Source organism: Rissa tridactyla, chromosome Z (genome assembly GCF_028500815.1).
Source record: "Rissa tridactyla isolate bRisTri1 chromosome Z, bRisTri1.patW.cur.20221130, whole genome shotgun sequence".
In the NCBI taxonomy this organism is placed as follows: domain Eukaryota; kingdom Metazoa; phylum Chordata; class Aves; order Charadriiformes; family Laridae; genus Rissa; species Rissa tridactyla.
The window spans coordinates 84,293,610-84,309,123 of record NC_071497.1 but is presented as its reverse complement, the minus strand read 5'-3'; the positions used below and the strand labels follow the sequence as shown (position 1 = coordinate 84,309,123).

Genomic DNA, 15,514 nt, shown 5'->3' with positions numbered 1-15,514 from the left:
CTCATAGAAGGCCACAGGTCCCACCTTCTCCCTTTGGGGAGGTAGGTGTTATCTAGCCTGGCAGATATGGAATGCCACCTGGAAAAAGTATCGCCATTCACGGTGGTGGAACCCAGCGTGGTGTGCAAGTTTCACAACCGCTCCAGATTCACAAGAAGTATGACAGAAGCCACAGCAGCCCTCTGATCCGTGTACGACATCCCCCAACAGAGAGATGCAGGCTGCTTTGATGATGGACAAGACCAGCGGGCAAACCACTATGGGTCAGGGCCTGCAGCACTTCTCCCAAGACCTTTTACTCCAGGAACTGATGGCTCAGACCATCACGATCTGTGATACACGTCCGAGGAGAAGCAGGCACGTCATGAAAGGTGCCAGCTTGAAAACCTGGGTGCTGCCTGCCAGGTGGTGGTCAATCCCTGGAGCAAGGTGCAATCACAACATGCCAAGCAGCCGTGCCTCCTTCAACCCCATCCTTGCTGGAGACCATACCTCACCAGCCCGCGGGCTTTGCTCGTGCACTGTGAGAGCAGCAGAAATTCCCCATCTTGGACAACCAGAGAAAGAGAGGTCAAGGACAAGCGAGAGACACGAGGTCTCACCTACCCTCTGTGGGGATTTGGCCACTCGTTGAGCAGACGCTGGGGAAGATGCTGCCGTGGCACGGCGGAGGGGACAGTAAGGGGACAGATTTCCCCCCAACCATGAGAACAACCATCGGTACCTTCTCCAAGCGCAACACCACACCAGAAATAGAGCACCCCGGAGACTTCATTTTATTTTTTCTTTCTTTTTTTTTTGGGGGGGGGCGGGTTGTCTTTTTGCAGCTATGGATTACTGAGTTCGCAGAGTCTCTCTTTAATGTCACACGCGCAGCTCAGGTCCCTCAGGCCCCAGCAGAAGCAGCCTGGGATATTTGCACAGACCCCTCACAATGGAAGGAAGAGGGTGTAGGAGGGAGGATCAGGCTGCTGACCCCTTTATTGTTCTTGGGCCAGAAGAAAGCTTCCTTCTGGCTTAAGAACCACGGCGCTGAAAAAGTTTTCCAGCCAAAACGAGTCAGATGGAGTCACTGGGTGGCGGTTTTTATTTTTTTTTTTTTTTGTTATTTTTTTTTTTGTCTCTCTCCTTCCCCTGCCTCCCCCTGCGGCCGAGCGACGGGGAGTCACAGGGTTGCGCTCCATTCACAAAATACCTGCTGCACATCACGTAGTCCTTCCCCCCCGACGGCGGGGAAAGGCGCTGTAACCCAAGCAAACGAAAATAAACCATTTTTTTTTTCTTCTTCTTTCTCCATAGATTTTAAAAAAAAAAAAAAAAAAAAAAAGAAAGGAAGAAAGGACCCTGCTCCCAGACTGACGCCTCCAGGGTGCACCCGCCGGGGAAGGGGTAGGCGGGAGGTGGGGGCCGGGGAAGCGAGACGACGATATGAAAGAAAACAAAACCAGCATATTCTGCTCCGAAAGGATTAAATGGAGGTTTTCCAAAAAAACACCCCGCCATTATATAATGAGGCTTAACTCGGAGTCACGGGGGTCACACGATGCAGCAGACTGGAAAAACCGAAGTGCAGCGTGGCCTTTTCATCGTTAAGCCATCCATAAAAAAAAAAAAAATTTAAAAAAAAAATAGAAAAACGATATTGTGATTGCACGACAAGGTGGCCGCTCGCACACTAGTGGTCGGGGTATTTTTTTTTTTTACCCCCCCCCCCCCCTTCGCTCTTCTTGGCTGAAATACCATTTTAGTGTGAGTTTGACTCCTCGCCTTTCTGCCTATCGGGGTGGTGACCTGTTTTTCCGGGACGCTGCTGGTGCCGGGCAGAGATGCCATGGGGAGCACGGGGACCACGGCGGCTTCCGAAGCCTTAAGGTCCAACGGGCCGATTTGCACTGAAAGCAAAATAAAGCACAAATGCAAATTTTACCCCAATAATCCAGATCAAAACCCATCGCTGGGTTTCCAGATCGAAATTTACACGGAAGGAGATGATTTTTTAGCACGCTGGTTGCATCTACGAGTCCAACCATGATCCACGACCACCTAGCCCCCAAGTTCTCCATAGCCTTAGGTTGAGTTGGTCGTACAACCGTGGGCAACCTTGAAGCTCCTGCATCCTTGATGTCTCCTAGCGTTTCCTACACCAGAGGTCCTAGCTGCAGGGCTAAACGAGATCCACAGACGCAGCGGCGTGGATGGGAACAACCCAAACGAGAAGAAAGCTTTAAAAAAAAGCCCACCCTAGCCCTCGGATTTTGGAAAACCAAACCTTCATTGACCACGGGCCCAACGGCTACAGCAGACCGGCCACCACGGCATGCCCAGGAGGTCCACCTGCAGCAGTGGGACCTACCAGTACCATCAGGTTGGAAACCTGGACATCATCCTAGGTCCGTGTTTTCTTTTTACGTTACAACAAATGCAAATTTGCTTTTCATCTTGGACTCTTAAAAAAACTGGCTTCGGTCCAGATTGTCTTTGCAGAGTGACCACGAAACAGGGAATTTCATTTCTCCCACCGCCATTGCTTCAAACCCTGCAACTACCAACCCCCCAACTTTTTATTCTTATCTCGTAAACACGCAGCAATCCAAACTTGAGGAACTTTATGTAGTATTTATTCACAGCCTAAAGAGGAAGGGCGTCCAAACGAATGCGTACGCAGCCCACCACCTTTACCGAATGATGTCCCGTTACGGAGCGAGTGTCGGTGGCCCCATCCCAAGACCAGCGAGCAGAAGCCATTAGTATCTCATGTGATATCTCCTTATTTTGCCCAGCCAAGGGGTCTTATTTTGCCCAGCCAAGGGGAAACAAACAGTTCCTATAAGCATACATAGTTTCTTTCCGTTTGGACAAGGCGCCTCGAAAGAATATACAATGAGAAACGAAATAATCAAGCGGGTGACAAAAGCAGGAAGAAATGAAGCTTTATCATTCTCCAGTGGTTTCTCTGCTCATACATTACAGGAATTAAAAAAAAAAAAAAGAAAAAAAAAAAGAGAGAATTAAAAAGAAAGCAAGCCAACAATGAGGAGTTTCTCCATGGTGGTACCAGCAGGTGAGGAGCAGAGCAGAAAAACCCAGGGAGACATGGACACCGAGGAGCATCGTGTGGCCAAAGGCGTGGAGACCACGTTCCTCTTGCTATTTCTATTAGCCCAGATGAAATCCTTCAACCCCACCATCCAGCGAAGGTGTTTTAGGGATGGCATAGAGTTTTCTTTCCCTGACCGCCTACAGCCGGGTGCTTGCCATTTTTTTAGAGCCGGCAGAAGAGTTCGTGGAGTATCTTAAAAAACCCAAACAACCCCCCCCCCAAAAGGTATTTTGAAAATCATAAAGCGAGGGACAATCCAAACGCGGGATTAGAAAGGACCACTGGGTTACAGAGCTCGGTCCTCGGCGAGGACATCGTCTAATTGCCTTCCTAAACAGTCTTTATTTTCCCCACGGAAGAGACATCCAGACGTCGTGTGCGGCAGTAAATTTCCCACTTAAAAGGACAATCTTTGACCGAACCACCTTGGATTGCAATAAACACTTATCCTGCCACTAAATAACTATATTTACACCCATAGCTATATATATATATATGTATGTATATATATACATATATATATATAATTTCCCCAAGCTGGATGGGATTCACTTACCTGCTGCCTCCGGGCAGGAAATTCACATTTTAAGAACTTCTGCTCTCATTTATCGTATCGGTTGCTATTTCCATAACATCAGAGGAAAGGTAGCAGAAAAGGGGCAGGGGGGGTGTGGGGGGGAAGCATCTTCTGGTCGAGAAGAAATTTTTCAGCGTGACAGGAAACATTAACCTCATATTTCGTCAGACAAGGGACAAGGACATCCCCCATTAGCGGGATTTTTTAGAGGGCGACGGGTTTCTAGGCTCCGTAGGTCCCCTCCGCCGACGGGGACAAATGCACGTCCTCTCTTCTCTGGTCCTGCGCTATGTCTGTTATTATGATTATTATTATTTCTTTTTTTTTTTAAGAGAGAAATTCCTTCCTTAACTTTATATTATTAAAAATTCAGGTCTTCCACAGGCAACGGGGAAGAGGATCAGGGTGGGGAAATAGCCAAGGCAGCAGAAATAGCTGCTTGACCACAGACACACTGAATTTTGATTTGGGCTCTCTAGAAATCTCTATTTTTTTTATTCCCCCCCCCCCCCGGCTACATTTAATACCTTTTTTTTTTTTTTAAAAACTTACTCCACAAATGGCTTCAGGAAAACATTCAGCAAATTCAAGGGAAGGCAGCGAAAGCCCTCTCAGATTTCTTATGAATTCTCCGGCAAAACGAGGGAGAAAACGACGTAACTCTATTCACAAGTTAAAATTCAGGCAGGATTTGGGGGACGTGCGTGTTACAGTCTACAGAAAGGACTGGGGAAAAAAAAAAAACCCAAACCAAAACCTTTTGGGCTTGCTTTAGATATTACATAGCTGCACAAAAGCAAACCTTTTTGAAAGGGAAGTCAACTATAAGGCTGAGAAAAGCCCTTCTTGCTCTCTGGAACTCAACGCGCCGACATTTTTGAGCCCCAAATGCCTATCGAGTTGTTATTTAGACCCCAGTACAAGTCCCCATATCTAAATTCCCCAGAAAACTTCAGTTCTCAGGTCTAAAACTACTCGTGAAACCCTTAAAAGCAAAACAAAGGATTCTTCTTCACCATCCTCCCAGGAACAGACTTACCCATCCGGCTCTCCCATCATCTCCCTGCGGTTCCTGGCCACGAATCCAAGACTCGCCACCTATTATTGGTAATCCCAGCGTAGTCCTGCCACTCAACCTCCTTGTGTCTACATCTCCCGCTAGCCCGGCCCAAGAAAAAGCTGCAAAGCAGCCAAAATCTCATTGTTTGTAATTTTTTTTTTTGTAGCACAAACCAGTGCCTGGCAAACTGGGGTCTAAGGAACAGAGACAGTCCGGCAGCAGACACCACCATGGTCCTCATCTCCCTCCCGCTGAAGCTGACACGTCTTTCAATGTGGGTTGGGGACAACAGGGTAGATGGGAGACGGGGACAGATGGACAAACGGGAACGCGAGTGTTCAGCGGAATATCCCACATTTGAAGGGGCAGCAGCATCTTCTGGAGAAAGGGAGGACCCCATAGCACATCTGGTACTGCTCCTTATGTAGAGCATCGCTTGGGCCCTGCTGGAGCATCCCATAGGAGCAGAGTTGAGGATTACTACATTTGCAAAAGTGAGATTTCCAAGAGGAATCACGGAATGGTAGGGGTTGGAAGGGACCTCTGGAGATCACCTAGTCCAATCCCTCTGCCAGAAGAGGGTCACCCAGAGCAGGTTGCATAGGAATGCGTCCAGGCGGGTTTGGAATGTCTCCAGAGATGGAGATTCCACCACCTCTCTGGGCAGCCTCTTCCAGGGCTCTGCCACCCTCAAAGGAAAGAAGTTCCTTCTCATGTTTAGGTGGAACTTCCTATGCTCAAGTTTGTGCCCGTTACCTCTTGAGTAACGGAGTAAGGGAGGTGTCACGATGCAAACTAGGAAGACTCGGGGGGTCTTCCCGGGGCATGTCATGCCCTCTTGAGGCATGTCTAACCCCTAGGCACCAGCTCCCTCAGGGTCATGGTGCTTGGACAAGGCAATGACAGGGGCTTCACAGACACCTTCAGTTTTAACCCTGCTCTACTCAGGGCTTCCATCTGCTTTGAGGCTCACGACAACGCGCAGTCCTAACCAAATTCAGTCCCGGGTGCAGAGAAACACCTTCCCCTTCCGCAAGCCCCAGGGTCCCCCGTGTTGGACGTGCACCCCGAGCGCGAGGTGGGCGCAGCGGGACAGAGAACGGCATGACCCAGTGCGGGAAGGTGTGAGACGCAGCCACTTCGGGGTGAGGTTTCTGCTTGGAAAAAGCCTTTGGAAAAAGCTTCTTGCTTCCTCTGCACAGATCCGTGATTCGGGGCTGCGCAGCGAGGTCGCAGTGCCCTCTAGTGCTGCGGGGCTCCCTTCTGCCACCAGCCCTGTCCCCTCAGCCACCAAACCCCAAGCCAGCCTTCAGAGCGGCAACGTAAACCACCCTTGCCCTTTCCACCGACCCTCCTTGAACACCACAAACCTGTGTCTCTGAATTCAGATGACCCAAAAAGGGTGTGAGAGCACCTCAATGCCTCCCATCCTGGCAAGAGCCCGTTATTGGTCCACCATTCTCCAAACAACAGGGTCCCAAACCTGCCCAGCTGACCAGTACCAGCTCCAGGAACCACAACAAAAAAAAAAAAAAGGCATCTCCAGGACGACCTGATTGAGAAGACACCCCCACAAATTATGAGCCAACGTTGGTGAGTCTGCTTGAACTGAGTGATGATGATGATGATGGCGACAGAAACATCAAAGCTCTTGGTCATTTCCCTGGTGTTTAATTGTGGGGTGAATCAGTCTATTATTTGATATGGAAGAACATCATAATCTGAAAAACCCACAAGAAAATCTCCTCTTTTCTGCACATCCAATAAGAAAACATGGGGTTTACAACCTGGTTCGAGGCTCACAGTAATTGTGCTCTACTGTCAGAGCCCAGGCTTGGGCCTTGCAAGAACCCACGAGCTGCTGACCTGTGTAGAAGATAAGCCAGCCTTGGTCCAGACCTCCCCTTTGCGGTGCTTTGGAGATAGCAACGGTCTCATCTGCCTTCCTTGGCCAACGGTGGTCTTGACTCTAACACTGGCGTGATGCTGAAGGGGTTACAGGTGACCATGGCACTTTGCCCTCTCAGCCCAAGGAGATGGTCATTGTCAGCTGGGTTAAATGCCACTAAAAGCAGCCCACAAAAAGACCCTATTTTACTGGAAGTCACGGCAAAACAAAAGCTTTTTACTCAGCAGGGGAGATCTGACTCCCAATACGTTGTGACCTATACTCAAGTAAACCTTGGCTCTTTGACAGGGACTTTCCACAGTGGTTTTAGCAGTTACAGTATTGGAAAGACCCTTGGGATAAGGGAAACTGGCTTGTTAGACTAGAAACCTTCTCTGAAAGCAATGCTGTGCCTCCACGCTCTGGATGGAGTCCAGCAGGATCTGGCGGGGGGGAGAAGAAATCCCCCTAAGTTTAGGGCTCCTAGGAAAGCCACCGCAACTCGTTCATAAGCGTTCGGTGGACACACAAAGGACGTCAGGGTTAGGCCTCATGAGTGGCAGGAGGGACATACAGCACGTGGGGCACACCACACCGACCAGGTCACTCCCAGTGGGAGGGGATGCCAGGCAGAGGGATGAGCCCACCCCAGCTCCACCGGTGCAGAACAGCCTACTGAGAGCGGGCCATGTTTTTGTCACCAAGGCTCTGAAAAAGGAGGCATCTGGGCTGGCTAACGAGCTGGCTAAAATGACAACTGCCCAACCTTGTAGTGCAGAAAGAGCGGGCAAGAGAGGACAAGGACCCTGTATGGTGATAGTAAATAACACCACCCCACCAAAGAGCCGTCCCTGAGCTCCAGAGAGGCCCCTGTCCCTCTGTCACCGCCACCCTGGAAGGGTCAGCGATCTGTCGGGTTCTGGAACAAGCCCTCACACCAGTGCTGGACACCGACCTCCTCCCCTTGCATGGAGAGTGACAGCAGAGGGAATGCTCAGCCACGATCCACCGTTCTTCCCCTGGACACCTGGATTGGCTTCATCTCTCTTAAGGAACCTACCATGTCTGAACAAGTCCAGGTGTGAGCTGGTCCTTCTGGGCTCCTTACCATCCAACCTTCTCCTCATCCAACCTTCTCTAGACCTCTAGATGGTCTAGATGCCCCAGTGTGTCCATGCCTCTCCTACAGCCAGAACCCCAAGTGACCAGCACATGTACAGGTCCCACCTTTACTCACATGATCTCTACACTGAATTGTAAGGTCTGACTTGAAAATACTTGTCAATGAGGAGAGGTCCCAAGGGGATTGGGTAGAGACGCCTGTTGGGTGCCTAAATTCAGGTGGGATCCCAGTATGGTCAGGAATCCCAGAGCTTCTAAGCCTATTTGGACAAGGCCAGGAGTACAGTGGTGCTGCGAGGAACACGAACAACTTACAGACTCTGCCTTTCTCCTAAGGAGCTGCTCCCTTGCTCCTCATCCAACAAGGAAGCTGGATGACAAGCTGTAGCCAAAAGAGAAACAAGCAGTTTATTGTAACTCCAAACATATGACAAAAAGGGTCAAAAATCAGTAAGGAAACAGGAGATGAGCTGCAAGGCAATTAAGAAGCCAAACCAAATGATATCGGTGCCGTCTTCCAAGTTTATCCCATAGAACCAGTAAAGCCCAGTATGCCTTTCAAAAATGCCACATAATTTCTACCTCCTAAAACACAAGGCAAGGAACCGTTGGCCATTGAACGCACAGCCACACCGTTCGGAGGAAGGCAGGCCCATCCTGAGGGCACGAGTCCAGCAAACCAAAAGCCAAAACCAGCAAGATGCCAGTCCAGAAACCATTTGGGATGTGTCCCAAAACTCTCTGCTCGTGTCTAGCAGCATTCACAGCATGTTCCTTGCATCCTTCGTGAGCTTCACAGGGAGGATGGAGGGCATCTTGGAGGAACGTGACCCCTTGGGTTATTTTCTGTGGTAAGTGTAGAGTTTGTCAAGGGCTTGCATCCTGAAGACCATCTCTAGGACTAGGGTATTCATCTGTGACGCATCCAAGCCTGAAAGCCTTTCTGAGTATTTTCCAAAGGGAGCAAAAGCAAAATGCACTGACTCAGCCCTCCCCCATGACATCTTTGTGACACCAGAATGGTTACATGGTCTCCTCCAACAAACGAGCTGAGGTGAAAATGGAGGGGATGATGAAGACTGGCTCTGCATCTGAGCTGCGCCTCTCTAACGTAGCCGACAACCGATCCTCCCTAGCGTGTAATAAAAAGCAGATCTTATGAATGGGGAATACTTATCTTCAAAAGATTATTTGCTTCCAAAGTCACTTTTTGGCAGCACTTAGGTGAATCAGTGCCCAAATCCAACTACGGGCTCCTGTGAGTAAGAAGAGATGGAGAGGTTATAGCTCATGAGCCGAGCCAAAGCAATGACCTCATGAGCTCCTAGCCACGAAGCTTTCAAAACAAAGCCTATTTACCAGTAAAAACGAGCGCCCCAGATGAGCTTTGAAAAGACAGGGCAGGAGGAAGCTTCAAAATACCGGTTGTCGCGAAGTAATCGCTCCCAGTGACGAAGCGGAGCCTGATTCTCCTGCCTGCGCGCGTCCACGAGATGGCAGAGCGCGCCGCGCTGTGGAGCATCTCCGAAGAGCGAAATGCAGAGGGAAATGCACGCTGCCTCCAATTTCAAAACAAAAGGCTGGCGACAAGCATTTTTCCCCTCAGACAGCTATGATGAAAGAGGGTTTGGGGTGGGGGGGGGGCTGTTTTGGGGTTTGTTCATTTTTTCGCCTTTTTATTGCCCAATTGTCCTAGGCTTTCTTTGCAATATTTCGTTAAAATACTATTGCTAGATTCCAGCAGCAAAACTCATGTGCATATATTTACGTCCACGTATCCAGAATATTCTGCTTAAGCCATTAGGGGAGTCGCTGTATCTCTCTGTAGAGATACGCATGCAGTCCTGGACGTACACTGGAAATTAGTTGTAGATTCATGTCCTACGTCCGTCCTACAAAGGAACCCAAATTTCCAAAGCAGCCTGCAAGTAAGACTCACTACCTCTCCCAAACTTGGTGCTCTCTTAACCCTGCTATAGCTGCTGAAGTCATTCAACCACAAAACATTTGGATCCAAGTTGTGCCGGAGGATGCTCGGACCGGCACGGTCACGCCAAAGGATGCTTGGACCTGCCCAGGCGCACCAGAGGATGCTCGGACCGGCCCCTCCGCCCATGCACGGCTGCCGTAAGCAACCCATGAGTTCTTAAACACAAACAGAACAAGAGTTTACTTATCTCCAACCTGAAAAGGCTCTTCTTTAGGATATGACACAAACGTAACTGCAGTGTGGGAAAGCCCTATGGAAGGTGAAAGGTTTTTCTTCCATAGGCTCAGAAGAATATTTTCCCTTGTGCCCCTACGCACCGCGCTCCACCGAGCCATTTAAAACAAGGGGTAAACACCAGCAAAATCACTGTCGACACCGCACAATCACATTCAAATCCAGTTAACAATGATATGTCGGGATTAAACCAGCTGTCTGCGAGTATTTCACTTGTCAACGCCGAACAAGATAAATCCTCACCCAGAACTACCCGGCTCCCAGTTCCCGCAGGCGCATATGACTGTACCTGCCTAGGTGAGTCTCCAAAACAACGTAGTATTGCATGAGTCTGCCCAGAGGCACAAACAAAACACCAAATCCAGCGTTCCCACTAGGTCTTCCAGCTTAGAGCTGCCCCACGAAGAATTAAGCCAGATATTAAGGTCTATATTGGTATTAATTCACCGGAGTCGATGGACTCGACCTGGTGTTACGACAGGATGAGGTGACAACCAGACCAGCAGGACTTGGTTTATTTAATAGCTGTCAATTATAAAAAGTTAAACCCTGGAGAAGAACCTTAGCTCCTTGCACCAAAGATAGTTTGAGTCCTCATTCCAATTATTCCCCAGGGAAACTAACCTCATTTTGTGGAATTACTGGGGTGTGTATCAGCTGAACCTGATGTTTTCTCCCTGTGACCTAAAGTCCAGACATAGCAAGCATGGAAGAAACTGAGCAGAAAGCAGCTGCAGGCAGCTTTCCTCCCTGCCAAAGTCAGCAGCAATTCTCCGTTCTTTCCACTGGTTCACTTACTTAGTGCCAGCTAGCTCATCCAGAAGAAATAATAAGATCATCACATGGTTTGCAGGATGAGCAAGGCTTTTCCTCACATGATGCATGAGCAAGAAGCCCGGCGAGCTCTTTGTTCAGCACTGAAAAGGGTAACCGCTTACTACAGCTCATGAGAACTTCTCCATCCTTCCCTCTGGAGGCAACTCGTTAAAAATACACTGCAGCAAAAACACGTTGAGCATCCAACCCAGGATGCTCAGCTCCTTTGAGGACTAGCGCTCCGGAAAGTGAAAAATTATATGATGCTGACAAATGGACCTAATTCAATGGGCTTTTTTTAAATCTCATCCCGCCATTCCCCAACATTCGAGCGTCAAAAACCATTTAACCAGCACTACCAAAACTGGGGATGTAGAGGGTGATCTGGAGAAAACATACAAGTAGATGACCACTCCATATAAACACAGGCGCGCCCCATAGAGGAAACGTCTGGGTCAGGACACCATCACTGCTGCCTTCCTAGAAGGAATTTGTTTTGGAGTTTTCAGGAGACTTGGTGCTCTTCAGAACCTCCTTCCCTAAAATATATGAGCCCTGTGTCCACGTACGTGTATATATATATATATATATGTATACATATACTGTCCTCAACGTTTCCCCTCCCAACGAAGTCTCCGCAGTAACCACAGACATAATTCTCCAGCACAAATCCCACAAAACTATAGCTCCGCGCATCCAGTCCAGGCTTTCCCACTTCTGGGAAGGGTTTCCTAAGGACAAGTAAGGCAGGGAACTGCTGGTCTCCACCTTACCGTGGGTAGATGTCCTCATCACCTACCTGCCACACTGGAAGGACTTTCTCTATGTCGTTCAAGTTGATGCCGTCACCGTCCTCGTATTTCCCTTTTCCGAGCCTGCGGCAGGAAGAAACCAAAAACAAACCCAAGTGAAACCTCGCTGGAACCAAAGTTAATTTTTTATTACGGCGCATGGGGAAGCTTAGTTGTTACTGCAAAGGACCCTCATGAAAACTAAGAGGCTCTCTGAAGCGAGTAAGCTCTGCCTCCAAAACACTCCCACGCCGGCACAAAGCCGTTAATACAAAATTAAATGCTTTTCCCAGTTCTCTCCACCTGCGCCATCCGCCAAAGCGTTCAAACCCTTTTGGTTAATAGTGGCAGCGAGCAAACAAGTCAGTCCTGAGCAGTGGCGTTGGGTGATTTAATTCCCAGACCGAGCGAAACCGAAAGCCCACCTGGTCCAAAAAAAAAAACCCAAAAAACAACAAAACGAGGACACGAAAACGTAAATGAAAAATGTTTCCTTTGAAGCACCGCTCATTTGTTGGGTCTCCACGGGAGCTCCCGTTCCCCTGCTGAGAAAGGTGTCGGCGACCAAGCACAAACATCCATCTCAGCCAGCAAACAGCCATCGATATAAATACAAACATACAATTTGAAACGCAAAAAAAAAAAAGAAAAAAAAAATAATAGTGGGGTGAGAAGTCAAGCGCTGCCGGACCAAGCACAGAGGTGGCAGGTGAAGGACTTTCTTGTAGCAAGAAAGGGAAAAAAAAAAAAAATAATCCAAAGATAATTACTAGCTGGATGCCGAGAGTTTGAAACGATCCAGAAGAAGAAAAAATAGTCAATAAACACCATCCTTCCACATTTATAAACAACTGAGGTGATCTGTTTTTATTGCGCAAGAATGATAATGTATTTTTTGGTCAATTAGTGACAAGATATTGTTAAATAACGTACATTAGATAGATATTTTGACAGCAGCACGTCCAGGTAATCAGTGCCCAGAAGTCAGAGAACAACAGATCTCGGTGGAATTACAGCAAATGGTGTGGAAAACAAACAAAAAAAAAGGCAAAAAGAAATGGAACGTGCTAAAGCACCGGGCTCGAAAACCAGCAAGATGGTTTTCAGAGGGCTGGAGCCCCTCTGCTGGGAGGACAGGCTGAGAGAGCTGGGGCGGTTCAGCCTGGAGAAGAGAAGGCTCCGCGGAGACCTTCCAGCCCCTTCCAGTCCCTCAAGGGGCTCCAGGAAAGCTGGGGAGGGACTCTGGATCAGGGAGGGGAGCCATGGGACAAGGGGGAACGGTTTTAAACTGGAAGAGGGGAGATTTAGATGAGATCTGAGGAAGAAATTGTTTGCTGTGAGGGTGGTGAGCCCCTGGCATGGATTTCCCAGAGAAGCTGTGGCTGCCCCATCCCTGGAGGGGTTCAAGGCCAGGTTGGCCGGGGCTTGGAGCAACCTGGGCTGGTGGGAGGTGTCCCTGCCCAGGGCAGGGGGTGGCACTGGGTGGCCTTTAAGGTCCCTTCCAACCCGAACCATTCTGTGATTCTATGAAGACAGACCAGTTGCAGGTCCAGAACAGGCAAATGTATCCTAGGAAAAGGTTATCTGAAAAGGATGGGGACTGTCCCAGGGTGAAGGCCTGATGCTGGACTGTGGCATGAAGGCAGGGGATGAGGAGGCAGGGATTAGGGGGATGAAGGCAGCTTTCCTCTACAGGCTGCACGGCTGAGCCTGAATGACAGGACTGCAGGCAGCTGGGGCAGTCGTGGTTCAAAGAGGTGGCGGAGAAATTTCTCAGAGTACAGGAAAAACCGAAGTGATACGCGGGCTTGGGAGATACCTGCCATGAAAAGAGAATACGAGCTCCAAAAGGGCGTTTGAACTGGAAGAGTAAAAGCACAGCAAGAGCTAACGCTGGAAATTAAAGGCAAATTCAGGTCAGAAATGAGGTGCAGTTCCCTGGTTTTCCTTAACCACCACCAAGCTCAGTATCCGCAAATAAAATCAGCCGTCCTTCTGGAGGAACACTCTTCAGCCAAGCAAAAAGACACTTGAGGTCAATCAACTGGATGCAACTACATGGTCAACCTTTGGCAAGCGATCAGGACAAAACGGTCTCTTTGGTACTTAAAAGTGGAGAAAACCCATTCTGAACAGCATCTTTCCCCCCTTTTTTCCCCCCCCCACTATTAAATTTTTCATTGCGCAGCTAGCACCTCAAAAACCCCCACTCAAGCAAGAGGGAAAATGCCTAGCTAACAGGTGGAGACTCTCGGAGGTTGTCCTGGGTTGAGCGACACAGGACTCATTTCTCTTCTAATGCTGGGGAAAACTCCACTTTTGGAAGACTCCAGCGTGTGAATTCGTGAAAATATTTACTTTATAGCCAGCTAGGCTCTGTGGGATTCAAGGTCCCAGTGTTTTCGAGCCTTGCCAGCTGCAGGGATGAGGAGGAGCAAGGCCTGGGCGTTTGACCCGGGCTGGCCAACAGGATTATTTCATACCATGAACATCACATTCTATATAAATTAGGAAGTTTGATGCACAGTTTCTCTCTCCCTTGATGGCGGCGGTCCAGAGAGCTCCTGGCCCCGGTGCCGGACACCTGAGCCCTTCCCTTCCTCCCGAAGCCGCAGCACTCGCAGTGTCCGACGTTTACTGCTCCCTGCTGGGAGCGCACGGCTTCCTGCTGAGAGAATTGGCTGAGTATAATTCTCGTATATCTTATATTAGTATCGGGATTGATACTGATTCTTTAGCATTATTGTTAATTATTTAGTCTCATCCTATTAAATCTATTTATATTTCAACCTTTGTGCTTCCTTGCTTTCCCCGATTCCCCTTTCCGGGTGGGGCGGGGTCATCGGGTGATAGAACAATTGTCTAAACGATGATAAATTGTCACGGGTTTTCTCAAACCGTAACAAAGGTTTAGCCCGCTGAATTGTGCTCAGCACAGATTCAGCACGGAGGGCTGACGAACGCACAACAGAGACAACTAGAAAAATTAAAAAACAAAAACAAAAACAAACCCAATTTTGTCTGCGCTTCCTCCATTCTAGTGCAGTTTACTGACGTGACCCACATTTTGGGAGATGCCCCGCTTGTGCTGATGGCATCTATTTAATTTTTCTTCATGTAGACTAATTCTCATTCCATTTTTACAGCTGTAATATTTAGAGATGATTAAATATCTCATTTCCGTACCATCTTCCCCACCTCTTTGCACCCTGGGCGTTCCCAGTACACCAGGAACTGGAGGCAGGCCACAAAGCAGACCCCGCTGCGCTCTCCCTGCACGTAGCAGATGTCACTGGTAGGATCATCTGGCAAGTGCCATCAACCACAAAGCACATTATATCTTATTTTACAGAGGGAGCACATCATATCTTATTTTACAGAGGGCCCTTCATCCCATTTTCCAAAACCATCTGTACAAATGAGAGCGACCAACACTAAGGCACTTAGCGACTTAGAAATTTAGCGTTACGCTGTTCCAAATATTCCGAAAACTGCTGCCTGCGTACCTCCAGCAAATACTTGGAGTGCAGGCAAAAAAAAGCCTTATACAGTCGTGCCAGTCTATACGGTACGGGAGCCTCCTGCGGATGCTGGACCCGAGCCAGGGTGAAGCGTATGGCATTGGCCTTTACTTCGGCAAAACCAACTTAGCAACAGAAAAACTTGTCCGAAAGACCATTTCCACCCCTACATACAACGCGGCAACGAGAATTCAACCTGCAATCCTCCCAGCCCCATCTTTTAGACCCGTTCTGAGTTGTCTTCCTTCCTCTACGGGCAGGAATTGATTAACGACTAGGAAAAAATGACTAAAATTCGACGGGATCGAATGTAGTTATGGAGTTCGTACTCTGTTGGTTTTTTTTCTTGAGCAGAGGTTTGCGGCGAGTTGCGTCAGGGATGAGCTGAAGCCTTGTCGTAACTTGGGGTAAGAGG

General features: G+C 48.7%; 1 protein-coding gene across 5 annotated transcripts in view; it reads right to left on the bottom strand.

Moving 5' to 3' along the window:
• The window catches only part of LOC128902745 (CBP80/20-dependent translation initiation factor-like), a 156,093-nt gene that overhangs the window by 86,901 nt on the left and 53,678 nt on the right, over nt 1–15,514 (bottom strand). For all 5 annotated transcript variants that reach the window (XM_054186229.1, XM_054186230.1, XM_054186231.1 and 2 more), the window contains one exon: nt 11,587–11,662. In XM_054186229.1, coding sequence (XP_054042204.1) covers nt 11,587–11,662 — 76 coding nt within the window. The remainder of the gene's footprint in view (nt 1–11,586; nt 11,663–15,514) is intronic.